The sequence below is a fragment of the Lissotriton vulgaris genome, chromosome 6 (assembly GCF_964263255.1).
Source record: "Lissotriton vulgaris chromosome 6, aLisVul1.2, whole genome shotgun sequence".
Taxonomy (NCBI): Eukaryota; Metazoa; Chordata; class Amphibia; order Caudata; family Salamandridae; genus Lissotriton; species Lissotriton vulgaris.
In genome coordinates, this window is record NC_141694.1 from 1335324977 (window position 1) to 1335347379 (window position 22403).

General features: G+C 47.9%; 1 protein-coding gene across 1 annotated transcript in view; it reads left to right on the forward strand.

The window, feature by feature from the left end:
* The window catches only part of MEMO1 (mediator of cell motility 1), a 143604-nt gene that overhangs the window by 62942 nt on the left and 58259 nt on the right, over positions 1-22403 (forward strand). Inside the window, exon 5 of the mRNA XM_086927475.1 lies at positions 13204-13315. Within this exon, the coding sequence (XP_086783601.1) occupies positions 13204-13315 (112 nt within the window). The remainder of the gene's footprint in view (positions 1-13203; positions 13316-22403) is intronic.

Consider the following 22403-nt stretch of genomic DNA (forward strand, 5'->3'; position numbering starts at 1 on the left):
GTGCTTACATTATAGAAAATCACATCATATCAGTCGTTGGCGGGTATATTGACGGTCTACCTCCAAGCCAGTGTGTCTTCTACCTCAACCCCATCCTTCAGCCCCACCCCCGCCCTTCGAAGTATCCTCCCTCTTGCCCTCCCCTCCACCCCATCCCCCCATCAGGTGTGCAGAACGTATCAGAACCAAAGTCCATCGCCTCCCAGGAAAGGAAGTGTCATTTGCATGTCGTGGGCGGTATCTAGCGAAGGGAAGCTTCCACTAAGTCTCCTCCGGGGTGTTCATCCACTCCCCTCTATACCTCCTCCATGCCTGCCAGATCTTTTCCCATTTTTTTGGACATCCCCGACCATTGTAGATGACCTTCTCCGCCCTCTGGCCCCAATCCATGTCTCGCTCCCATTCCTCTATTGCCGGTACCAAGTCACTCCCCCAGAGACGTGCGATGTTCCTCTTTGCCACCATGCTTGCGAAGGCCAACCACACCTTATCTCCCTTGGGCCATGTTACCTCCCCCGTGACCCCTAGGATGTGCCACCTAGCCTCCAGCGGCACCTCTGCCCCAACCACTTCCTCCATTATGTCCTTCAGTCTAACCCAATACGTATGAATTTTGGGGCATTCCCAAAGGATGTGAAAAAATGTGCCCTCATCCCCGCACCCTCTCAAGCAAAAGTGTGATGTTGCATACCCCATTTTAAATTGCACCATGCGTGGGGTGTAGGACCTGTGAAGGATGCGGAGCTGCACCAATCGGAATCGTGCTCTAATCGCTGCTTCTCTAGGGCACTGCAGGGCCTCATTCCAATCATCGTCCTCTAACAAGCCCAAGTCGGATTCCCACTTTTCCCGCAGTGATAGGAGTGTATCTGGGATGTTGTTAATTAGTTTCTTATATGTGAGCAATATGGCCTTATCAATCATTGGGTCCATCAGCAGCGTGTCTTCAAGTGGAGCGTATTCAGGTATCTGATCCCCCTGTGATAAGTGTGAATATATAGCATGTTTGAATTGCTGATAATGGAGGAATTCACCATTTCCCATATGGAATTCTGACTGTAAAGCCGCGAATTCCACCACCTGCCCCTTCTTCCAGACATCTCCCAGTAGATCTATGCCTATCAGGCTCCACTGGCGTAGGTCGCGGAGTTGCGCGACTTCCCTAAGGAAGTCGCCACTCCATAAGGGCGTCTGAGCCGTGAGCCTCCTCTCCCAACCAAGCAATTTCGTTGCACGTTTCCATATCTCGACCACCACCGCGGTCTGGGATCGGAAAGGGGGAGCTCTGCAGCGCGTACAGCAAACGTGGCAGGGCCATCATTTTAAATAATACAGCTCTGCCCATGAGGGAGACCGGCAGGGTCCGCCAGTGTTGCACGTCACTGTGCAGGCGATCAAGTTGTGCCTGCACATTAAGTCCGAGAAACTCCGAGGCAGACGGCGTGATCCATATTCCTAAATAGCGAAACGTCTCTCGCCAAACCAGGCCCTAGCATCCGACCAATGTAGGCGGTTGGGGCCCCGCCAAAACGTAGCCTAGGGATTTACTCCAATTGACACAGTACCCGGAGTATTCCCCAAAAGTACATCGCATAGCCATTAGACGTGGTATAGATTCCGCCGGTCTCATCAGAGCCATCCTTAATATGGAGCATTGGCCATCCTTCCCTCCAGATCTGCTGGTCTCAGATATTCAGGCTATGGTCCCTATGTTTCAGCCACAGTCCTGGGACTCAGTGAGGTGATCTGAGGCTTCTAAGCCCGTTTGCCTCCTGCATTCTGCTAGCACTCCATGCCTGGTGACATATGGCTCTGCAGTTTTATTAGAAGTTTCAGTTGGCCAAGCATCATGGTAATCTGTTAGATTTCACCTAAATTTAAGCAGCAGTGGTTTCTTTATGAGGACGAGGGGATCTTGCTGCACCCTGCGCGCTGCGGTGGCGCTAAACATGAAAAATGAAATGATTTAATTGCCATGTTATTTTTCACGTTTAGCGCACAGCAGCCTTCAGCCGGGATAAATGGGGGCGTGCCCTTCTCTACTAATGATTGGCATAGAGGACTTGATGAGCAAGATGGATGCACCAAAGTATGTATATCCGTTTGGTTGGCTCTCTTAAGCCGGCTAAAGTGACATGAGTACTTTGCGTCCACTCCACTCATAGCTGGGTGTAGACCATGCACATGCCTAAAGGGCCTGAAGGTGCATCCAGCCAGGATGCTCCATCCAATCCTGGTGCTGCTTTCATGCTGGTGAGAGTAGCGCCAGGATTGGTTGGTGGAATTTCCTGGAGGCTGGAGCCTGTGGAACTGACAGAGGAGGGACTGAGGAGGACATTAGATGTGCACCAGGCAAGGTAAGTGACTTTATTTTAGATTATTTGCCACTCGTCTTGCCTCAATGCACGTACCACCCACCACTTAGTTGCCTGCCCACCCCACCGGTGCATATACGTGCCCGCCCACCCCACCGGTGCATATACGTGCCAGCCATCCCTGGGTTTAAGAGAAGCACATCTATCTCTCTAGCCCACTCAGATCATACAGTGGTGACTCCTCACTACTGAGTTCGGGTGATCATCTGGGAGAGGTAGAAATCAGAGACCTGTGGACGCCGGTGAAGACCTGTCCCCACATTAACCTGTCAGTCTTGCGGGATGTTTACTTGGCATTGAAAGTCTTGTTGTTGTCCATCAAGGGGAGGCTGGCTTGGGTTCTCATGGACCACACCCTTTCCATATGGTATTGCAGCAAGGAGAGCAGTGTTAGGTCCTGGGCTTTGTACCAGAACATCCTGTACTCTAGAACCGGCTGAATTGTCAGGGTAATTCTCCTCTTTAAATGCCAAGAGTGATTAACTCAGCCAACTCACCTCACTGATCACGAATGGTCCGACTTCGGTCTCAGGATCGAACTCTCTCTCGCAGCTCCGCTGTGCTGTGCGTCACCTGACAGCCCCACCGTCGCAGGGTTTGAATCTACCCGGATTCTGGTTTTCATTTTGCCGCTCTGTTCCTCGTGATTTTACCGCTTTCACCTGACTACTGTAAAATTTTGTTCTTCCGCTCTGTGCCCTTAATTTCATTTCTTGTGCCTGACCGCTGTGTAACTTGTTTGTCCGCTCTCTGCCCTTAATTTAATTTCTTGTGCTTGACCGCTGTTTAACTTGTTTCCTTTTCTTCGCTGTGCCAGCAACAACCCCGACTCCACCACTCTCCTTGACAACCTCACCAACCTAGGTTTAAAGCCGCTCATCCACACGCCCACCCACACAGCGGGACACACCCTCGACCCCATCTTTGCAGAAAACAAACATCTGTTTCTGCCACACTACCCAGCCCCTCTGGACTGACCACCACTGCGTCCACTTCACTTTCAACACCACCAGCGTACCCAAACCCGCCCGACGCCCGCCACAACGGAACTGGAACAAAGTTACAGAGGAGCACCTAAACACCACCCTCAGTCATTACTCCCCCATCGCTGCGACCGAAACCAACGCCGCAGCCAGAGAGCTTCACCGCTGGATCTCCCGCTGTGCCGACAAGCTCGCACCCTTCCGCCACCCTGCCAAACAACACCTACTGAAATCTGCCTTCTACACCACAGAACTTCTAGAAGCCAGATGCTCTTGCAGACGCCTAGAGAAAACCTGGCGAAACCTGAAAACCACGGAAGCACGGAGCAACCACAAGAGCGCCCTGAAGGAATACCACCAGCACATAAGAGACACCAAACAGACCTTCATAAGAGACAAAGTCCATACTAACGCGACCAACACCAAGGAACTGTTCAATGTCGTATAGCAGTTCGCAAAACCCACCTGCGAAGCCACGGACGTCACACCTTCCCAGGAACTCTGCAACAAGCTCAGCTCCTATTTCCATCAAAAGATCAAGGCCCTCTATGACAAATTCAGTGAACCAACGACGAACACTACCCCCCTACCCTCCGCCGTCGACAAGCCGACCATCACGCCCTGGGATCCCGCTTCGGTCGAACTCATCACAGCAACTATGAAGGAAACACACTCAGGAGCCCCAATAGATCCCTGCCCACCACACATCTTCCACAGGGCCGCCAATGCACCCGAACTAGGACGTACCATCATTGCCTCCCTCAGAGGAGGCATCTGCCCAGACGACTGGAAATGGGCGGAGGTAAAACCCCTCCTCAAGAAACCATCTGCTGACCCAACAGACCTGAAAAACTACCGACCCATCTATCTCTTCCCGTTTGTAGCCAAAGTCACTGTGAGACTTGTAAACGCACAGCTGACCGCCTTCATAGAAGAGAGCTCCATCCTGGACTCCTCTACGTCTGGATTTCGCAGCAACCACAGCACCGAGAAATCCCTCCTCCGCCACCGACGACATCTGCATGCTACTTGACCAGGGACACACTGCGGCCCTTCTACTTCTAGACCTCTCCGCTGCCTTCGACATCGTTTCACATCTTACTCTCGCAGCCAGACTGCACGACGTGGGACTACAAGGAGCCGCCCTTCACTGGATCCAATCCTTCCTCTCCGGCAGAACCCAGAGGATCCGACTCCCTCCCTTCCTCTCCAAATCCACGGAAATCAACGGCGGAGTCCCCCAGGATCATGACTCAGCCCTGTTGCAAGGATCCTGCTCAAACACAGAACTGTGCACAGAGACCTAAGACATCATTGAATTGTGGTGTACCAGAACTCGCCTTAGTACCTAGAAAAACCCCAACCAGCTAGGATCAGTGTCACATTAGCTCTTCGTCCTATAGCAAAGCAACCAATGATTCGATTACCTAGAACATGTGACTTAGGGCCATCCCCAGGAAGGCAGCACACTCTTTCATTATACTCTCATTCCAGTCCACAACAGGAGTAAATAAGAGACACAGTAAGGTTGAAATATTTATTTTAACGACGTGATCCCAGGTGCAGTATATTGGCCAACATAAGCAGACATATGATTAGAAATAATATGGTCAGCATTGGTACAATTCCATAAAATACAAAGGAGAAATCATATTACAATGATGGTGAAAACAGGTCTTATAGCGCCTAGTTTTAACACCCTCCCTATATAGGAACTAAATATTATAAACTATAGAAGGTCTCTTAGGCTTGTTTGGGTGACCCCATTACCTTTCCGCTCAGCAAGAGTAAATCACATCTGGATCAGCATAAGCTCTCTGCATCCCTGGAAATGGAAAATCTTCCAAGTGTGTGAAATCATGGCAAGTGTGCAATAATAAGGGTGCCAGAATCTTAGTTGGCTCACAGCTGCCAAAATGGTGTGTCTAGAAAGCGTTACTCGATCATGTCGAAAAACAGCTACCATGTTTTGATAACCTTGACGGCTTCAGCACTCACTGTGCAGACTAGGGGCACAATGTAAGTCTAGAAATGTCGAAAACAAAACCCTTTCTCATGTGTAGACCTTCACGAAGGCTAACTTACAAAAACAGCTATGCAGTGTTGTGTGCAAAAGCGGCACAAGGTAAAATGGCATTTAAACTTCTAATAAGCCATGCTAACATCACATGCGCACAAAGCAGGCCTTAGGCCATACTACACCCTACTACACCCTTCCTTAATCGGAGAACGCACAATAAAGGGGGCAATATTCATAGAATGCAGAGTTCAAGTTCGAATGAGACAGAATCAAGTTCAGGAATTTTGCCAAACTTGATAATTGGTAGTAAAAATCAGAAATAAAAAGTAACCAAGTCAGTGAAATCATCCACGGGTGACCATGTTGTGAATAAGACCTCCCAAAAAAATAAATAAGAAAAACATTAAGGCATTAGTGATATACATTTTCACAAGTTCAGTTCGTGTCTGTGAAGCAGGAAAAATCACACTTCAATCCAACACCGTATAGGCACTGTATGTTGCAACTGCCTCCAATAGGAAGTCATTGTCATCATCTATGAAGATTTCAGCCATCCAATTAAGTAATGGAAATGAACATACATGTTCTTCAACAGCCGGGGCCTTTAGCACCTTCAGAGGGCAACTCTGGCTTTCTTCGAGATAACTGTGTGCCAGAAAGTCATTGGCTGTATTCCATATGTTCCAATTGCCTAGAACCCCATGAGCCGCTGCGTAGGCCATAATCCCGAACTAGAACGATCTATTTCAACAGCGAGGCGGCAGGTAGGCAATCCGGGCAGCTTTGCTGCAGAAGGAAACGTGGCACAGCAAGTTCTCCAAATGAAAGGTTCCCCAGTCAAATTAAAAGGCAAAAACAATGAAGTCGTGTTCATTTAATCCCAAGGCACATTCCCAGATTTTAACGTTTGACGAGTCCAAGCAAACTGCATAATAGAACGCAAATAATTTTGTCCGTGGTACAGAACTGCAACACCTTTTCGTACAATATCAACAACAGATGAAACAATATTATCTAATGTGTAAATATGGGAAGAAAGGGTATTAATGCTATTATCTACAACTGCAAGCACTTTTTCTAAATTGGCCTGATCTATAGCTCTGAGCCTAGGAGCAGCTTCAATCTTTTTCGATCTGCATGCTGCAGGACTGTTTACAAAATCATTCAAATCAACTGCGTCAGTCAGTTTGAACAAATGCAACTTAACTGACGCTAAGGTCGAGTGTTTGAGCCAACTCTGACACAATTTGCCTACAGAATAGGTGGTGACTGAATGTTGACTCTGAAAACAGGGATCTACTCTAACCTCTGTATAACCAAGGGTCAGGCTAGGAAAACGGTGCTGGCAGGAATCTGCACTTTTTTGCCATAGCAACCAGCATTCGGGATTAATGCTGGAAACATTAAAAGATGAATTTCTCAACAGGGCTTGTAATTCACTTAGGGAAGTACTGGTGTAAGTATTCCAATGGGGAAATTCACCCCAATCAGGAAATGAAGGAGCATTTAATTTTTTTAGAAGTAGCCAATCCAAAGCAGGTGGTTTATGAAATAGTGACAACATATGGTTCAGGATGAGACCTGCACGATGCAAAGCCTCTGTGCCTTGCACTTGCCAACTTTTAGAACCCCAGACAGATTTAAGATCAATGGTATCTTTCCACAGTTCATAGACCCCAACAGCCAACTGGTCAATAAAGGACCTCGAATACAGCAATTTTGTGTGGGAAAGTCTAACCTTGGAAGAGGACTTCTCTCTCAGTCATCCTAAAATAAAATGTATCCGGGTTTGATTGATCAAAATCAGTAAAATACGAAAACTTTTTTAAAAGAGTCTTTGAGCTGCCTTCAACAGGTACGGGACAATGTTCCCACTGTGTGTAGTTAACCACATTTCTAAATGTATTTGTCTTATGCAGAAAGTGATTGCCAAAATGCTGGTAACAGTACAAATCACCATAGTTTGCAGACTACTTTTACATCACACTACCATTACAACGCAGTCATTACATCTCAACATCCTTTACATCGCATGCCATTACATCGCATACCATTACAACGCATGTCATTACAACGCAGTCTTTACAACGTATAACATTACAACGCATACCATTACAACGCATAGCACCCTTACACTATCCAACACTTACCCTACTACTGCACCCCCTGGAGTTAGAATAATAATTTGTACCCTATACTATCCAACACTTACCCTACTGTTGCACCCCCTGGAGTTAGAATAGTAATTTTTACCCCCTATACTATCCAATACTTACCATAAATGTAATGTAATTGTATGCGTTGTAAAGGTAGTATGTGTTGTAATGGAATGCGTTGTAAAGGTAGTTTCTTAAAATGCAATGTCGTGTCATGCAATGTAATGGAATGCGTTGTAAAGGTAGTTTCTTAAAATGCAATGTCGTGTCATGCAATGTAATGGAATGCGTTGTAAAGGATGTTGAGATTTAAAAAATGCGCTGTAAACTGTGTTGTAAAAGTATGCATTGTAACGTCATACAACCAAATCTTCAGCATCGAAGGCAGCATAATATTTCAAATCAGAAAATAAAGCCTCTTCGGATTGGACGTCCCAATCATCAGAGCAAATATTTTGTTTAACCACATCCCCCATAGAAACACAGAGTTCATTGGGAACATTAATCACCTCTGTGAGCCCATGAATCTGGAACTTTACAGCATCCCATACAATCCCATCTTAAACGGGCCAAGCAGTTATATTCACAAATGTCTGGTCCCTCTTCATGATAGAAGTGGGGGGCCAAAGTTCCATCAATTAGTCTAATTGAAGTTCTTTCTTAAACTTAGTGTCCAACAAAAAAAAATACACCACAAATCCGATGGACATGAATAAAAAAAATTGAAAAAAGTACCAGCCAAATGTAAGTGCATGGGGGAATCAAAAAATGTTTTTAAAAGTAGGTAGCAAAAATTGAAACTTTTGAAGGGGACTTCGATGTGGACGAGCCAGGGTCAAATGAAAAACGGTATTGATAAGCCACACGGGTCTCCAAATCAGGCATTGGAAAGTCAGTGGGGTAAGTATATTCAGTATCATTAAGAGGATCACCAGCAGGTGGATTCAAAAAAGGATTCACAACTGTATTCATCTAAATGGCAACATCAGGCCCGATGGCAGGATCCGGTACCAAAACGGAGTGTCGCACCATTGCAGGACACAAAACCGCAGGTGTCCTACTAAGAAGAATCAGCCACCCTGTGTAGTTTCACATTGTCAGTGGAGATGTACCTGTTCCCCTTCCGCCCAGGAAGAGGAGGTAAAATTACTGTTCTTGTACCCTGAACGCCAAGCACGGGAACTGGAGCTCGATAGGAGGGACCGAATTACTTTTGTTGTCGATCTTCTCTCGGACCAGTTCTCCAACTTGGGGTAGCCAGCCGACTACCGGAATCAGCAACGCAGCATCAGATGTGGAGGGCAAATGTTCCTTTGCAAGACTGTCTCTAGTCTTTTGTAGGTTCTTTAAAACATTAAAATGTTCATCTAGATGTAATGACGCGGCCGCCGCCATGTCTAAACCATCAAGGCCCGCTACAAACATTTTGATGGCAAAGAGCATTTCGCATGTGGTCCGCCCACCCAGTGACCTTCTAGGGAGATTATTTAGTGCACGCTGTACGCTATTGAGGTGGGTTTGGGAGTCTCGGCCAGTACCTAATACCTTCGCTGTCAAGGATTGCTTTAAATCACGGTTCATTCGCTCCACAACACTATTACCTTCAGGCCGGTATGGAGACAAAAATTTGACCTGGACCCCCAGAGATCTCATGGCATCCTTGCATGCCTTAGTGGCAAACGCTGGACCCTGATCCGAATGGAAGGTACCACACGCAAAAATTCCTACAAAGACACGCAAATCCCTTATGACAGTTCTGGAATCAGCACTACGTTGCGGCCACACAAAGCGCGTGCAAGATTCAACTGCTACTAAGATGTACTTATACGCAGTATCAGAGGAGAAAGGACTGCAGTGATCTAAATAAACGCACTCAAGCGGTTTATTAGATATGTACAACTGAGTTTGGGGCGGGCGTGCAGCAGTAGAAAGTTTAATTTGCTGACAAATGCCACATTGAAGGACATACTCACGCGTCTGTTTGTACAAACCCTGCCACCAATACCGTTGCTGGAGAAGAGATACAGTAGCAGACACGCCGGCATGCGATGAGGCCATCCCAGCGTGGGCTGCTGTAATCCAAGTCTGCCTGCAGTCCGTGTTTGGAATTAACCTGTCACCAACCTCGTTAATTCTCACATAAGAAACTTTATCAGGGCTTAAATGTTAAGAGTATTTAGAAGGGAAATCTCTAGGGTAATTACCTCCCTTCTCTGTTGCGTCAATAGCTGCCAAGATGTCATCATCAATCTTACTTTTGGAACGTGTAACTGCTGCTACTGCATATGTTGCAACTACTGTCTTAGCGGCTTCATCCGCGAGACAATTGCCAACAGCGTGAAATCCAACACGCTGGTGACCCAGAGTATGAATTACAAAGAAAAGTTGCTGCCTTTCTTTAAGATTAGCCACTCGAACCCAGATCATTTTATGTTTTATTCTGCGACCCTTGGAGTCACAATAAAATGTTTGAGTCCAAAAGGGTAGATTGTCATTGTATGATTGAACACAGTAGTAAGAGTCACTTAAAATAAGAGTAGTCCCACTGGGATCTGTGTACTCTAATGCAAACATCAGAGAACGAAGCTCTGCCAATTGGGCGGTACAGTCCCTAATGTATGAGTATGTACGACATGGGACTTGAATTCACCATCCACCATAGTACCGACCGCAATTGCGCAGGCCGAAGAATATGTGTGCTTTGAACCCGTAGCCACTTGCGCGCTTCCGTCAGTGTAAATGATACAACGGAAATCCTCAAGTGGGCGCATAGTCAGAGGAGCAGGATGAACAAATTCATACTGCAAGAACTCCTGCGTTTGCAGAGAGGAATCAAAAATGAACGTGACATCTGGGGATGTCAAGGACGCGGCCCATTGTATCCACTGACGGTGCAAAGCTTTGGAATTTGGTACACTGGCTTTTGTTACTGCCTCTAAGGCAGGATACGGAGTAACAACCAAAACGTTTTCCCAGCGACAGTGCACTTTCCTTATGAATTGTCATTTGCACTGCTGTCAAAACTTTTTCCACAGTGGAAAACCGCAACTCAGCCGAAGTGTACAGTTGTGACTTGTAAGCGATAGGGACTGTGCCACCCTCATTAAAAGTGAGGTACGTGAAACCCACAGCCCCTGGTACGATTCTTATCACCAGGTTGGTGTGGTTATCACGGGTCAACAAGAATTTAGATTTTAGAAGATCAGCCTGCAAAGATTGCAAGATGGCTGAATGTTCAGGCAGCCAGCACGATTTAGAAAAGGAAGGATGTATCAAAGCGTAAAGAGGTTTGATACTCTAGGCATATTAGGGAATGTAGGTATGTCCGAAATTCAAAAAGCCCAGTAAAGATTCTAGTTTCTTCGGTGTTGTGGGAGCTCGCAAATGTGCGCATTTCTCCAGGAAATGAGGAGCTAAACCTCGACCTTCATTGTTGAGCTCGTAGCCCAGTACTGTGTACTCTGCAGTGTGACTTTTCGCAAAGTTGAATTTATTGCCAAAATCCGCAACACAGCAAATTATGCGGCCTACATGGCACAGATGCGGGCATTATTCGTCGTCTGTGAGATAGATGTCATCCACATACGAACATGCATCTGCGTCGACCCCCTCCAAGAGAGACAATGCGGGCGCCACAGACGCCTGGACTATACTTGTAGCCCATAGCCAAACGGAGAAATTGGCGCTGTTTGCCACCACTGGTAAAAGCTGTCCATTGACTACTAAGAGGGGACAGATTGTGGGCAAAAAAAACATTGGAACTGTGCACAGAGACCTAGGACATCAGTGAATTGTGGTGTACCAGAAACTCAGCTCAGTACCTAGAAAACCCCCAACCAGCTAGCATCAGTGTCACATTAGCTCTTCGTCCTATAGCTAAGTAACCAATGATTAGACAACCTAGAACATGCGACTTAGGACCATCTCAGGAATGGTGGGAAGTGAGAACACTCTTTCGTTATACTCTCATGCCAGTCCACAACAGGAGTAAATAAGAGACACATAAGGTTGAAATATTTATTTGAACAATGTGATCTCAGGTGCAGCCTTTTTGCACTTACCGGTTAGCTGTTCTTCTTGAAATCACCTGTCCTGATCCGATTTCTTAAAGGCATAGTTTTTTACGTTTCCTCCTAAACCCTTTGTGATACCACCGTGGGATCTTATTTTGGTTCTTACTCTTTTTAGTTGCACCCCTCTGGTGCTGATACACATTTGCAATAAATAAACTGGGTTTAGGTTCTTTCAGTCCAGCTACCTTACACAAACTTTTTCAGGTCTAACTGGTGCTAAGGACTAAGGTGGGCTTCCCTACCAAAGATTTTGACTCGTTCATGTTGGACAGTCCATCACACTGCCAACGCTCTTTGCTCTTCCTCATCTCTCAAAAAAGGAGGAGAGTTCATCCTTTGGACCACAAAAGGATGATGAGTTAATACATCAAGTGCACCAAAGTTCATTGGTGGACGATCAGCAATTTTCAGTTCTCTTTGGCAAAGAAAGGTAAGGGTGTCCTGAAAAGGTCTTTGCCCATGTGGATAGTCCTCTGCATTAATATGTGGTATACGCTGGCCACGAAAAAGCCTCATGAAGGATTCTGTCAGGGCTGTGAGTGCTTGTCCTAGATATTTGTAAGGCTGCAACATGGGTATCTTTGCACAATTTCTCAAAACACGACTTCCTTGACAGCCAAGTCTGACCAGAAGGGCATTTTAACTGTCGATTCTGCTAGACTTTTTGTTTTTGGTAATTCCATAGACCTACCACCTGGGGAGGTGCTTCTTTGGCATCTATTCTAAAGGTGAGGAATCTGCGGTTAGAAGTATCTTTCAGAAGAACAAGGTAGGATATACTATCTAGCCACAGGTTCCTCAAAGCTCTTCCAACTTTCTGTTTCCAACCTGACTGGCTTATTTCCCATCTAATAAGGTTCCAGAGAGATTTGCAAACTGGCTCATATAATTGGTATTTGGACCTCGCATTCGAGGGGGACAAACAGTGGCAAGAAAGAAACTGATGTCAGCACACTTCAATGATGTTTATTTTCTGCTCCAGCCATCACTTTGAGGTGGAAATGGGTTGACGTGGAGCAGGTGAGCAGGATCTATGCTGAAACATTTTCCAGGTTCATTGTGGCACCTAAGGTTCTGAAGGAGAGTAATCCGTGGTTAGATTGAGTATCCACCAGAAAGAGTGTTACTGAAGGAAATTAACTTGTTTGTCACTGAGCCATAATTAGCCAAAGAGTGTGTGCTGCAATGGTTTGTGCCCGTCTTTCCAGTGAACAAAACAAACATAACTTCTTGTTGCTGACCAGAAACAGTATCTGCTGGGCATTGGGCAATAGGAATTTCACATTCCTGGAATCTTAGAGATGGGAGCTATTTTTGGGACACATGCTTAATACTGTATAATGAGACATGCTTGGTTTGCTGGTCCAATAACTCACAAGCAGAGCAGTAAGGCAGTTTATAGATTACAAGTTTGAAATCACCTCAGAAAAGTATCTGACCAAAGAAAAAAATAACTTTTTTTCCCTTCTGGCTAATTCAAGTCCTTTTGGCAAGTGATTTTGTTAGTCATCCCTTTTTACATTTGGATCACCTCGCAAAATGACCTAATGTAACCTACGTGCTTTGACTATAATTGTTACTTCTGATATTTTTCAGTTTATGGTGATTTATGGAAGACGGGGATGTTTGAACGCATGTCGTTGTCAACCGATGAAGATGAACACAGTATTGAAATGCATTTGCCTTACACAGCTAAAGCCATGGAAAGGTATGCTGCTTCAAGTGTGTGTGCCTGGGGTTTGTGCGGTTTGGGTGGGATTGGACGTACAAATTAGTTTGCATGTATGCTGTGTACTTAAGTGTTGCGGTCTATATACTTTCATTTTAAAGCTATGTTCAGTAGAAGATGTGTGATTGGCTTAGTGAAGCAATTTGTTAATTTTGATAGAGACTTCCTACCACATATTCCTAACCTAAGAATATTTTCCAGCTGTCAAACTGGATCTAGAAAAGCTTGAGCAGTGACTCTGCTTTCTGGTAAGTGATGTTGTTCTGCTCCGCGTTGCTGTTATATGCTTCAGAAGGGACATCGTGGTTCTTATATGGCCGCCACCCCGGCACAGGGACATCAGTTCTTTTGTTCCATGCCAGCAGCACGTTCCCAGAGAGCTACCCCTATCCTATTTTGACCAACTTTTTTTTTACTTTTTGACTGCTTTTCCAAACTATGCTCGCAGTATGCTAAGGCATCATATCTCCTGCAAAACCCTTAAGGTTCATCCTCACTTGGTTTTTCTCTGGTACCTGGGTCAGAAATAGACTCCAGCACCTAGGCTGAGTGCATGTCGATGTACCCAATGGTGATTTGAGTGCAGTCCATGAATATCTTTGTGGCGCGGCAAAAGAAAGCTCTATGCCACTCCTGGTCCTGTTCCCCATCCTGCTGAAGATCTCAGGGCTGATCCCTCAATGGTTTGTCTCTTCCAAACCCCCACACAACCAGCGTTTATCACCAAGACCTCATTGTCCAAGTTGGGCAAGTGTACAAAAACATGAAGAAGTTGATGCAACCATTTGCTTTTTCTTGACATTGTGCTGCCATGTCCCGCACTCCACATGAGAAGCCGGCATCAGGGTTCACTCGGCGCTACCCCCAAGTTACCTGGCGTGGAGTAATGCTCGCCCAACTCCAAGAAATTTATGATGCGATGCACGCCATTTTAATGCCCCCAACTCCCACGAGAGCGCCTTCGGCCCCATTGAGCCGAGAGCTGCCCCTACTGGGTTAATGTTCAGGTTTGACAACACATATCTGGTCTTTTAGATACACCCATGAAGGGTGGACCGACTGTGCCATGTGTGCCTCTACTCACCCATGAACCATCCCTTCCGGTGCCATCCCTGACGCCGACCCAGCGTCGATGCTGGCACCTCCCAGGCCTCAAAATCCCCTAGACTATTCCATCTTTGGACAGGCCCTACTCTCATGAAGGAGGTGATGAGGAGGAGATGTATGTGGAATCAGGATTCCGGTGACAACTGGTATGAGGAATTGGGTGACGCCACTGGCCTAGATACTTCCCCAAACTCTGGCATGATTTACTCTCTGGGCCAGGTTTCGAAGGAAGGCATATCTTGTGCCACCATGATATGCAGGGAGGTAGAGGTCTTCGATCTCCAGCTGCCAGCCATCGAGATAAGACCAATACCTTGACAGTGGTGTTTCACTCTTGGGCAGTCTCTTCTGAACCCGCCCTTTTATTGAAGCCCTCAATGTTATGCTTCTGGGGGTCTGGGTGAGGCCATGCACAGAGGCTCCTGTGCACCGACTGATTACCACTCAACACCATATTGCCCTTGGGGACCTAGCCTTCCTCTCCCAACAACCCTCCCCTGAGTATGAGGGTCTCAACATCAAAGGTTAACTCGAGCGCGTTCCCTACCACACACCTGAATAGGGGATCCAAGAGGCTTTGGGACGCACATCTTTTCTCCCACCAGCCTTACCCTGTAGTCTTGAAATGGCACATTCTCCTTATAATGTTCCCACACAGTGTGGGATTTGGTTGCGCTGCTACTTTCTATGCTGCCTGAGGACTGCACTATCCTATTGGTGATGACAGGGATGCGGCGAAGTTTATCATCTGGTACGGACAGGACACCACTGACCCCGTAGCTAAAGCCATGGCTTCCACAGTTGCGCTGTGTCGCCACACCTGGTTACGGTCCACATTTGTGCGGTGTCGCTACACCTGGTTACTGTCCACAGGGCTCTCTGGCGATGTTCAGGCATCATTGTTAGGTCGTTTGACATGCCGTTTGATGGCTACTACCTATTTGTTGACAAAGCCTATGCGGCGCTTGAGCGCTTTCACAAGTGCTGTGTCAAAGCTAAATCCCAGAAGTCTGGCGTAACGGTCGCTACTTTCTGGTACCGACAAAGGACGGAGGTCTCTGGCCTATATTATATACGCGCCCTCTCAATTCTTGAAAAAAATTAATTTAAAATGCTCATGTTGTCAGGTTCTGTCTGCCCTGGATCCTGGAGACTAGATGGTAGTGCTTGGTCGGTAAGATGTGTATTTTGCATTCCCGTACTTCCCGCCCAAAGGTGTTACCAGCGGTCTACGGTAAGCCATGAGCATTTAGAGTTTGAGTTACCCCTGTTTGGCCTCACCAGTGCTTTTTAGGTGTTCGCGAAAGTGATGCTAGTGACTGCAGCCCATCTGCAGAGGTTTGGGTTTCCAGCCTCCCCGTTCCTCGATGACTAGCTGCTGAAGATGGGGGTCACTTTAGCAGTCATCGCCGATCGCCAGATTACGGCGAACCTTCTGCATTTGTTGGTGTTCACTATCAACATGCTGATATCACACCTGACTCCCTCGTCAATGCTCTATTCCATCTGAAACATTCTGAACACAGTGTAGGTCAGCATCTATTCTTGGGAGCAGTGAGTTTGAGATAGTCTGGTCATGATTCAGTCTCTGATTTCGGTGAGACTGACCCTGAGGCTGCTGGGCATCATAGCCTCTTGCATCCTTCTAGTACAACACACCCAATGGAATATCTAAGCTTTGCAATGGGACATAAGGTCCCAGTTGGCGCAGCACCCGGGGAATCTTTCAAACCTGGCCTAGATATCGGAGAGAACTGCAAATATGTGCAGTGGAGCTTAAGAACTGCGATTGGGTAATCATCAAACCCCTCTCACTTCCTCAACCAGAGCTCACAGTTGTGACAAATGCATCACTCATAGGTTGGGGCAGGGAGAGTTGCAGATCAAAGGGTGCTTGTCTACGGTGGAATTTCAGCTCCATATCAGCTTGCTGGAGTTGAAAGGCATCTGCTTGACATTGAAAGACTTCCATCCATCCATCAAGTAAGGCTGGCTCAGGTGTTCACAGACGACACCACTGCTATGTGGTACTGCAGCAAAAGGCGGATGGGGTCGTAGACCCTGTGCCGGGAGCATCTGTGCCTTTTGGACATGGCTGGCATGTCAGGAGATTTTCCTGGTCTTACAACACCTGACTGGATCTCTAAACACCACGGTAGACTAACTCAGCTGTCAATGCCACAAATGGCATCTAAATCCAGAAGGCGTGAAACGTCTCTTCCAAGAATGGGAGAAATCCGGCTCAATCTGTCTCCACTACCAAGAACGTGCAACTTTTGCACGCTAAAGTTTATAAAGCGGCTCTCACTTGGATGTGTTCTGCTTGGAATGGAACTCTGAACCCCTGTACGCCTTTTTGCTGATACCTCTCCTGCATCGAGTTCTCAAGAAGGTCAAGACCAACTGGGTCTAATCATACTAGTGGCTTTGGATTGTGCACTGAGAGTATCGCATCCAGAACTCCTGAGCATCTGGTCTGCGGTGAAGCTGCTCTGTGAAAGTAGATACTTTAGGGCTAGAAAAGTATTTATTGAAGGCTGAGACACGGTGACGTGTCTCGACTAATTGGGGGCCAGAGAGCAACAGACTGTCACGTAATCCGGCGAGCCAGATTCCATGACATAGCAGCACTCTCAGGGATGCGTCACCACACATCTCCCCTTTTTTCAAACAAAAGGCAAACAAGCAACATCGTAGCAAAAAGGTAATAAGGTGTACTAACATTTCATTACATTTCAAAACAATATGCACATAAACATTTAATACAGCAAACTAACAGCAAGCTAGCCTTTCTTCCTTTTGCAAATGAAAAAAAAAAAAACTAATCACAAACAAAGTCTTCTAATTTTCTGGGAACAGACTTTGTGCGCAAACTCCTCCTGACAATTTCCTCCTCCACTTTTCCATTATCTAAATTGGAATGGCAGTTAGCAGGTCTGGGCTTGGAACTGGTAAAGTTAGCCCCCGGGTCAATTGCTAAGCGAGAAACATTCCACCAAATCCCATCAGAAAATTTTGCTGCGTCTCTTCTTAAATCCTAATTTGTAAAGGTGCTTTGAATTTAGAATACCCCTTCCCAACAAGACAGGGATTTTTGACACGCACCTAAGTTCCCAATTCCAATTTTGTTTTTACAGCATCCTTACCAATTCTTTTAGCACTAGAAACATCAGAATTGTACTTAGCCACGTCCCATGCATTACCAATATCTACATTTTTATTAAAACCAGAAGACATCCAATAAGGACGTAACTCGGTAGTTGCTTTTCTTCCTCGCATCAACTCGAACGGAGTTTTAGTTGTAACACTGTGGGGTGTTGTTCCATAACTCCAAACTAATTCTTTCAAAGCCATTTCCACATTCATGTTACATTTCAAAGTAGATTGAATGCATTCAACTAAAACTCTATTGAATCTCTCAACTTTACCTTACTCTGCGGACTGTACAGTGGGGTTTTGACATGTTTGATGTTACAATTTTCTAGGAATAGTTGCATCTCACTAGAGACGAACTATACACCATTGTCAGTAAGTATTTCGTTGGGAATGCCCTCCCTAGCAAATACATCTTTAAAAAATTTGATGACGGGGCGTGGCCAAGATGGCGGTGTGAGCGGACGTGCCTTGCCGAACTCCCGCCGCTGACTGCCACACTATAGCTTCTACCGCATTCCTTCTGGCACCGGACGGCGTCGCCGGGCCCCTGCAACTGATACCTGCCCAGTGTGATCCCTGTGGGACGGTATCGCGGCTCAACGCTACCGGGAGCGAGCCAGGTTCAGGTGGGGACGGCGTGGCGCACTGAGGCCTGTGTTCCCTGGTGCCGCGAGGACGAGGCCGCGAGGGGCGGGGCTACGCACCCGGTGCAAGTGTCTCCCCAGTGGCAGCAACAGGTCCGGCCCGCGCGGTGGAGCGCGAGGCCTCCCGCGACTACTGCGCGGAGGCTTCTGCGGACCTGCCGACATCTAGACTGCTACGAGCTGACCCCGGAGCCGAGCGAGGAGCTGCTGGGAACGCGGCGACGGGGTGCCGAGCTGCGCCCGGTCTTCCAGAGCGGCGCCCAAGGTGAGGAGAGCGGGGCGGCTGAGACGGACCCCCGGGTGGCCCGCTGCTCGGGATGGGACATTAGAGCAGCCCGGGGGAGTGGAGTAGAGCATCAACAGCTCCCTGGGTGACTGATACATCGGAGTCCCTCTCCGGAGCCGCCATTTTGGGGTCAGGCACTGTCCGCGCTGGATCGGCCCTCGGCCTCAGGCTACTCAGGATACCCGCGCCTACGGGACGGTGAGAAGAGACACTACATCCGCGGTGGGCCCAAGCATCGGTAGAGCACGGGAGAGTGCCCTGCCCACGCTGCGGACAGCGTGGGGAGGGGGGGGGGGGGACAGTGTGAGAACTCCAAAGTGGTGCTGCTGCATCGGAAGGCCCGCGTGCACCGCCCCTACTATTGACTGTTGGTGGACTCCGTGGCACGGCTTGGGAGCTGATTAGACACGCGTTACTTGAACCCAAGCTCCACAATCACATGGCACTCAAAATTATCTCTTCATACAACGTAAAATGAATTTTCTTCACATATTGTTCATGATTACTTCTTCTTTAATTTCCATTATCCTGTTAATTATTTCATCATTAACTTTTCAGTAATTCACATGTTAGTTTCACATTTCTTAAATGCCCAATGCATTTCAAGCAAAAATGCTCTTCCTCAGGGGTCTTTGTTCTGAAAAAGTATAGCAATATGTCGGTACATTTTCATGTCAGTATGCAAACAGGTATTAACTAATCATATTCTCAACAAAAAATTAACCATAGAACATTTCACGTTCCTATTTAGTTGTAGTACATGTTACACCTTATTAGAATAACATAATTATGACATTTTGAGTAAACTAGTGCCTTGTTTATTGTTTACAGTTCTGAACAACAATAGAGAAACCTCGAGTAAGGTCAGTGACAGAATACATTCAAGTGAGCACACACATGTTTAAAATGCATGCAATATGAAATGAGATCAAGCAATACGTTTTATTTCTTCACAAAAGGGTTATAAGGTATAACATGTACTACAACTAAATAGGAACGTGAAATGTTCTATGGTTAATTTTTTGTTGAGAATATGATTAGTTAATACCTGTTTGCATACTGACATGAAAATGTACCGACATATTGCTATATTTTTTCAGAACAAAGACCCCTGAGGAAGAGCATTTTTGCTTGAAATGCATTGGGCATTTAAGAAATGTGAAACTAACATGTGAATTACTGAAAAGTTAATGATGAAATAATTAACAGGATAATGGAAATTAAAGAAGAAGTAATCATGAACAATATGTGAAGAAAATTCATTTTACGTTGTATGAAGAGATAATTTTGAGTGCCATGTGATTGTGGAGCTTGGGTTCAAGTAACGCGTGTCTAATCAGTAATCTAAAACCTCCCATGCTCAGTGGGAGTATCGCATGAGGCACCAACTACACTGTTGAAACAGATCATACATTTGGAACTTTACAAACATCTACGGAGTGCGGAGCCACACCCCTAGTGGTTCTACGGCTTGGGAGCTGCCATTCTGTGTCTTTGCTTGACCCTGCACCTGACCTTCCCGAGAGGGCCGCGCTGCCTCGGCCTGGCCTCTGTCCGCCGGTGCTGGGGAGAGGGGGGTAGCCAGCACTCGAGCCCTGTTGGGGTGAACTTGGGGTGCAGAGGAGGTTGACGGCGGACCACCGGGGCTGGGTCCCTCACCCTAACATCTCGACGCCTGCCTACTGGTTCTCGGACGCACGGTCGGCCCATCCCGACCCGCCCCCCCTCGTGCTGCTGACCGGAGAGAGGGGAATGGCTGGCAGGGTGCGCAAGGATAGGACCATTAAGGACTTACTCACTCCCACCACCATGGGGAAGAAGACAGATCTGCATGGCGCCAGCTCTCACTCGGCACCCGCGAAGTCAACGATGGGCTCACCGAGCGCACACCCCCAGAGCACCGACGAGCCTGTCACGAGGGCCTTCTTGGAGTCTCTGTTCGTCGGACTGAGGGAGGATCTTCAGGTCCTCAAATCGGAACTGAAAGGCGAGATAAGGGAGCTGCGCCGAGACACAGACGCCATTGGCGAGCGGGTAGCGGACCTGGAGACAAAATGCGACGGCCGGGATGTCGAGATGGAGGCACTGCAGCAGGAAATTATCCGCATTCACGACCAGCAGGTCGACTTACAGTCGCATGTTGAGGACTTGGAAAATCGCTCTCGACGGCATAATATTAGAATCCGAGGAGTGAAGCTCGCCCCAGACACGGCGGACCTCTTCAAGTTCATGCAGGGCCTCTTCAACCATATCCTGGAGCGGCCGGCTGACTCTGCCATCACCCTAGACAGGGCGCACCGGACCGGACCGCCGAGGGCGGCGGGAGCCTTGCCAGCCGACATCCTGGTGTGCGTTCAGGACTTTCGCACCAAAGAAGAAATTCTTAACAAGGCGCGACAAATGGGCCCCATCACTTATGGCGACCACTCCCCGACGCTTTTTCAGGATCTGGTAGCTATCACCCTGGAGAAGCGCAGATCGTTTAGGCCGGTCACTACTGAAGTTCGACGCCTTGGTGTTGCGTACAGTTGGGGACACCTGTTCCGCATAGTGTTCAAATTGGACAACAAACTACACCAGCTACGATCCCTCACTGATGCCTGTCGACTGCTGGGCATCGAGGTGCCTGAACCGGAGGAGAGCACGCACCCTGGGAGTACCTCTGAAGCTAATTCCGCTAGCCAGTGGAGGCAGCAGCGACGACGGCGCAGACCCCGTCGTCCGCCACAGGAAGAGATTCGCGAAGGTCAACGGGCAGCGGTTGAGACGGCGGCGCTGGAGCTGGCGGCGACAGTCGAGGGCTGATGGACATGACATTGGGGGCCCAGGGTTCCCTCGGGCTGGTCATACATCGCCTAGGCGGCCGGCGGCGGGAGCGGATCTGGAGGGGCTGGACACATTCCCCTACTTTTTCCACTCATCTGTGAAAGATGAGGGACAGTGACCCACCTTTATGGTGCTATACTTTGTGGTTTCTTGTTGGGGGTTGTTGGGGGGGGGGTGGAGGGAGGTGGAGAGGTTGTGGTGCTTCCTTTGGGGATGTTGGGGGGTGGGGAGATATGGGTGTAGGTTACGGGTAGTTGGAGGGGAGGACGGGCGAGGGGGGGTTCCAGGTCCAGGGGGTTCCACAATGTTGAGTGGATGGGCAGCTCAAGTGGTGCGAGGCCGGCCTTCGCGAGGCGCACCTCGGCCTGGTCCCGGGGACCGGCTGAGAAGACTGGCATGCATTGGGGGTCGAGGTTGGTGCTCGGGCATGACGGACTGGGTGGGCAGGAACGGGGAGTGCGGATGATGGCTTATGGCTGCTACTGAGGTGCGTATCCTCTCACTGAACGTGAGAGGCCTTAACAACCCTACGAAATGCAAGGCGGTATTGTCATGCCTCGAGCACTCACGGGCCGACATCTGTCTCCTGCAAGAGACGCACCTACTGCAGAAAGATTGTACACGCATGAAATCACACCTCTTCCCACACCAGTTTTTTTCATCCACACCACACAAGAAAGCTGGGGTTGCTATACTGGTGGCGAGAAAGTTCCGGGGGCGGGTCCTGCGACAGGGAGCGGAGATAAAGGGGAGACTCTTATCTTGCCATTTCACGCTGGGGGGATCTGACTTTACGGTCTGTTCGGCCTAAGCCCCCAATGAGGGACAGGAGAGCTTCTTCCATGAGGCGCTCAGCCTGCCGGCGGCCTCGGCTGATAGACACATATTGCTGGGGGGGACCTCAACCTAGTGTTTGATACTGCCCTGGATAGATCGGCACAGCGCTCCACACAGGCGGGGTCCTTGTTGGTGGGAGGGTTGACACGTCTGAAGGAACTAGGTATGGTAGATCTTTGGCGGAGTTTCCATCCGGGCTCCAGGGCCTACT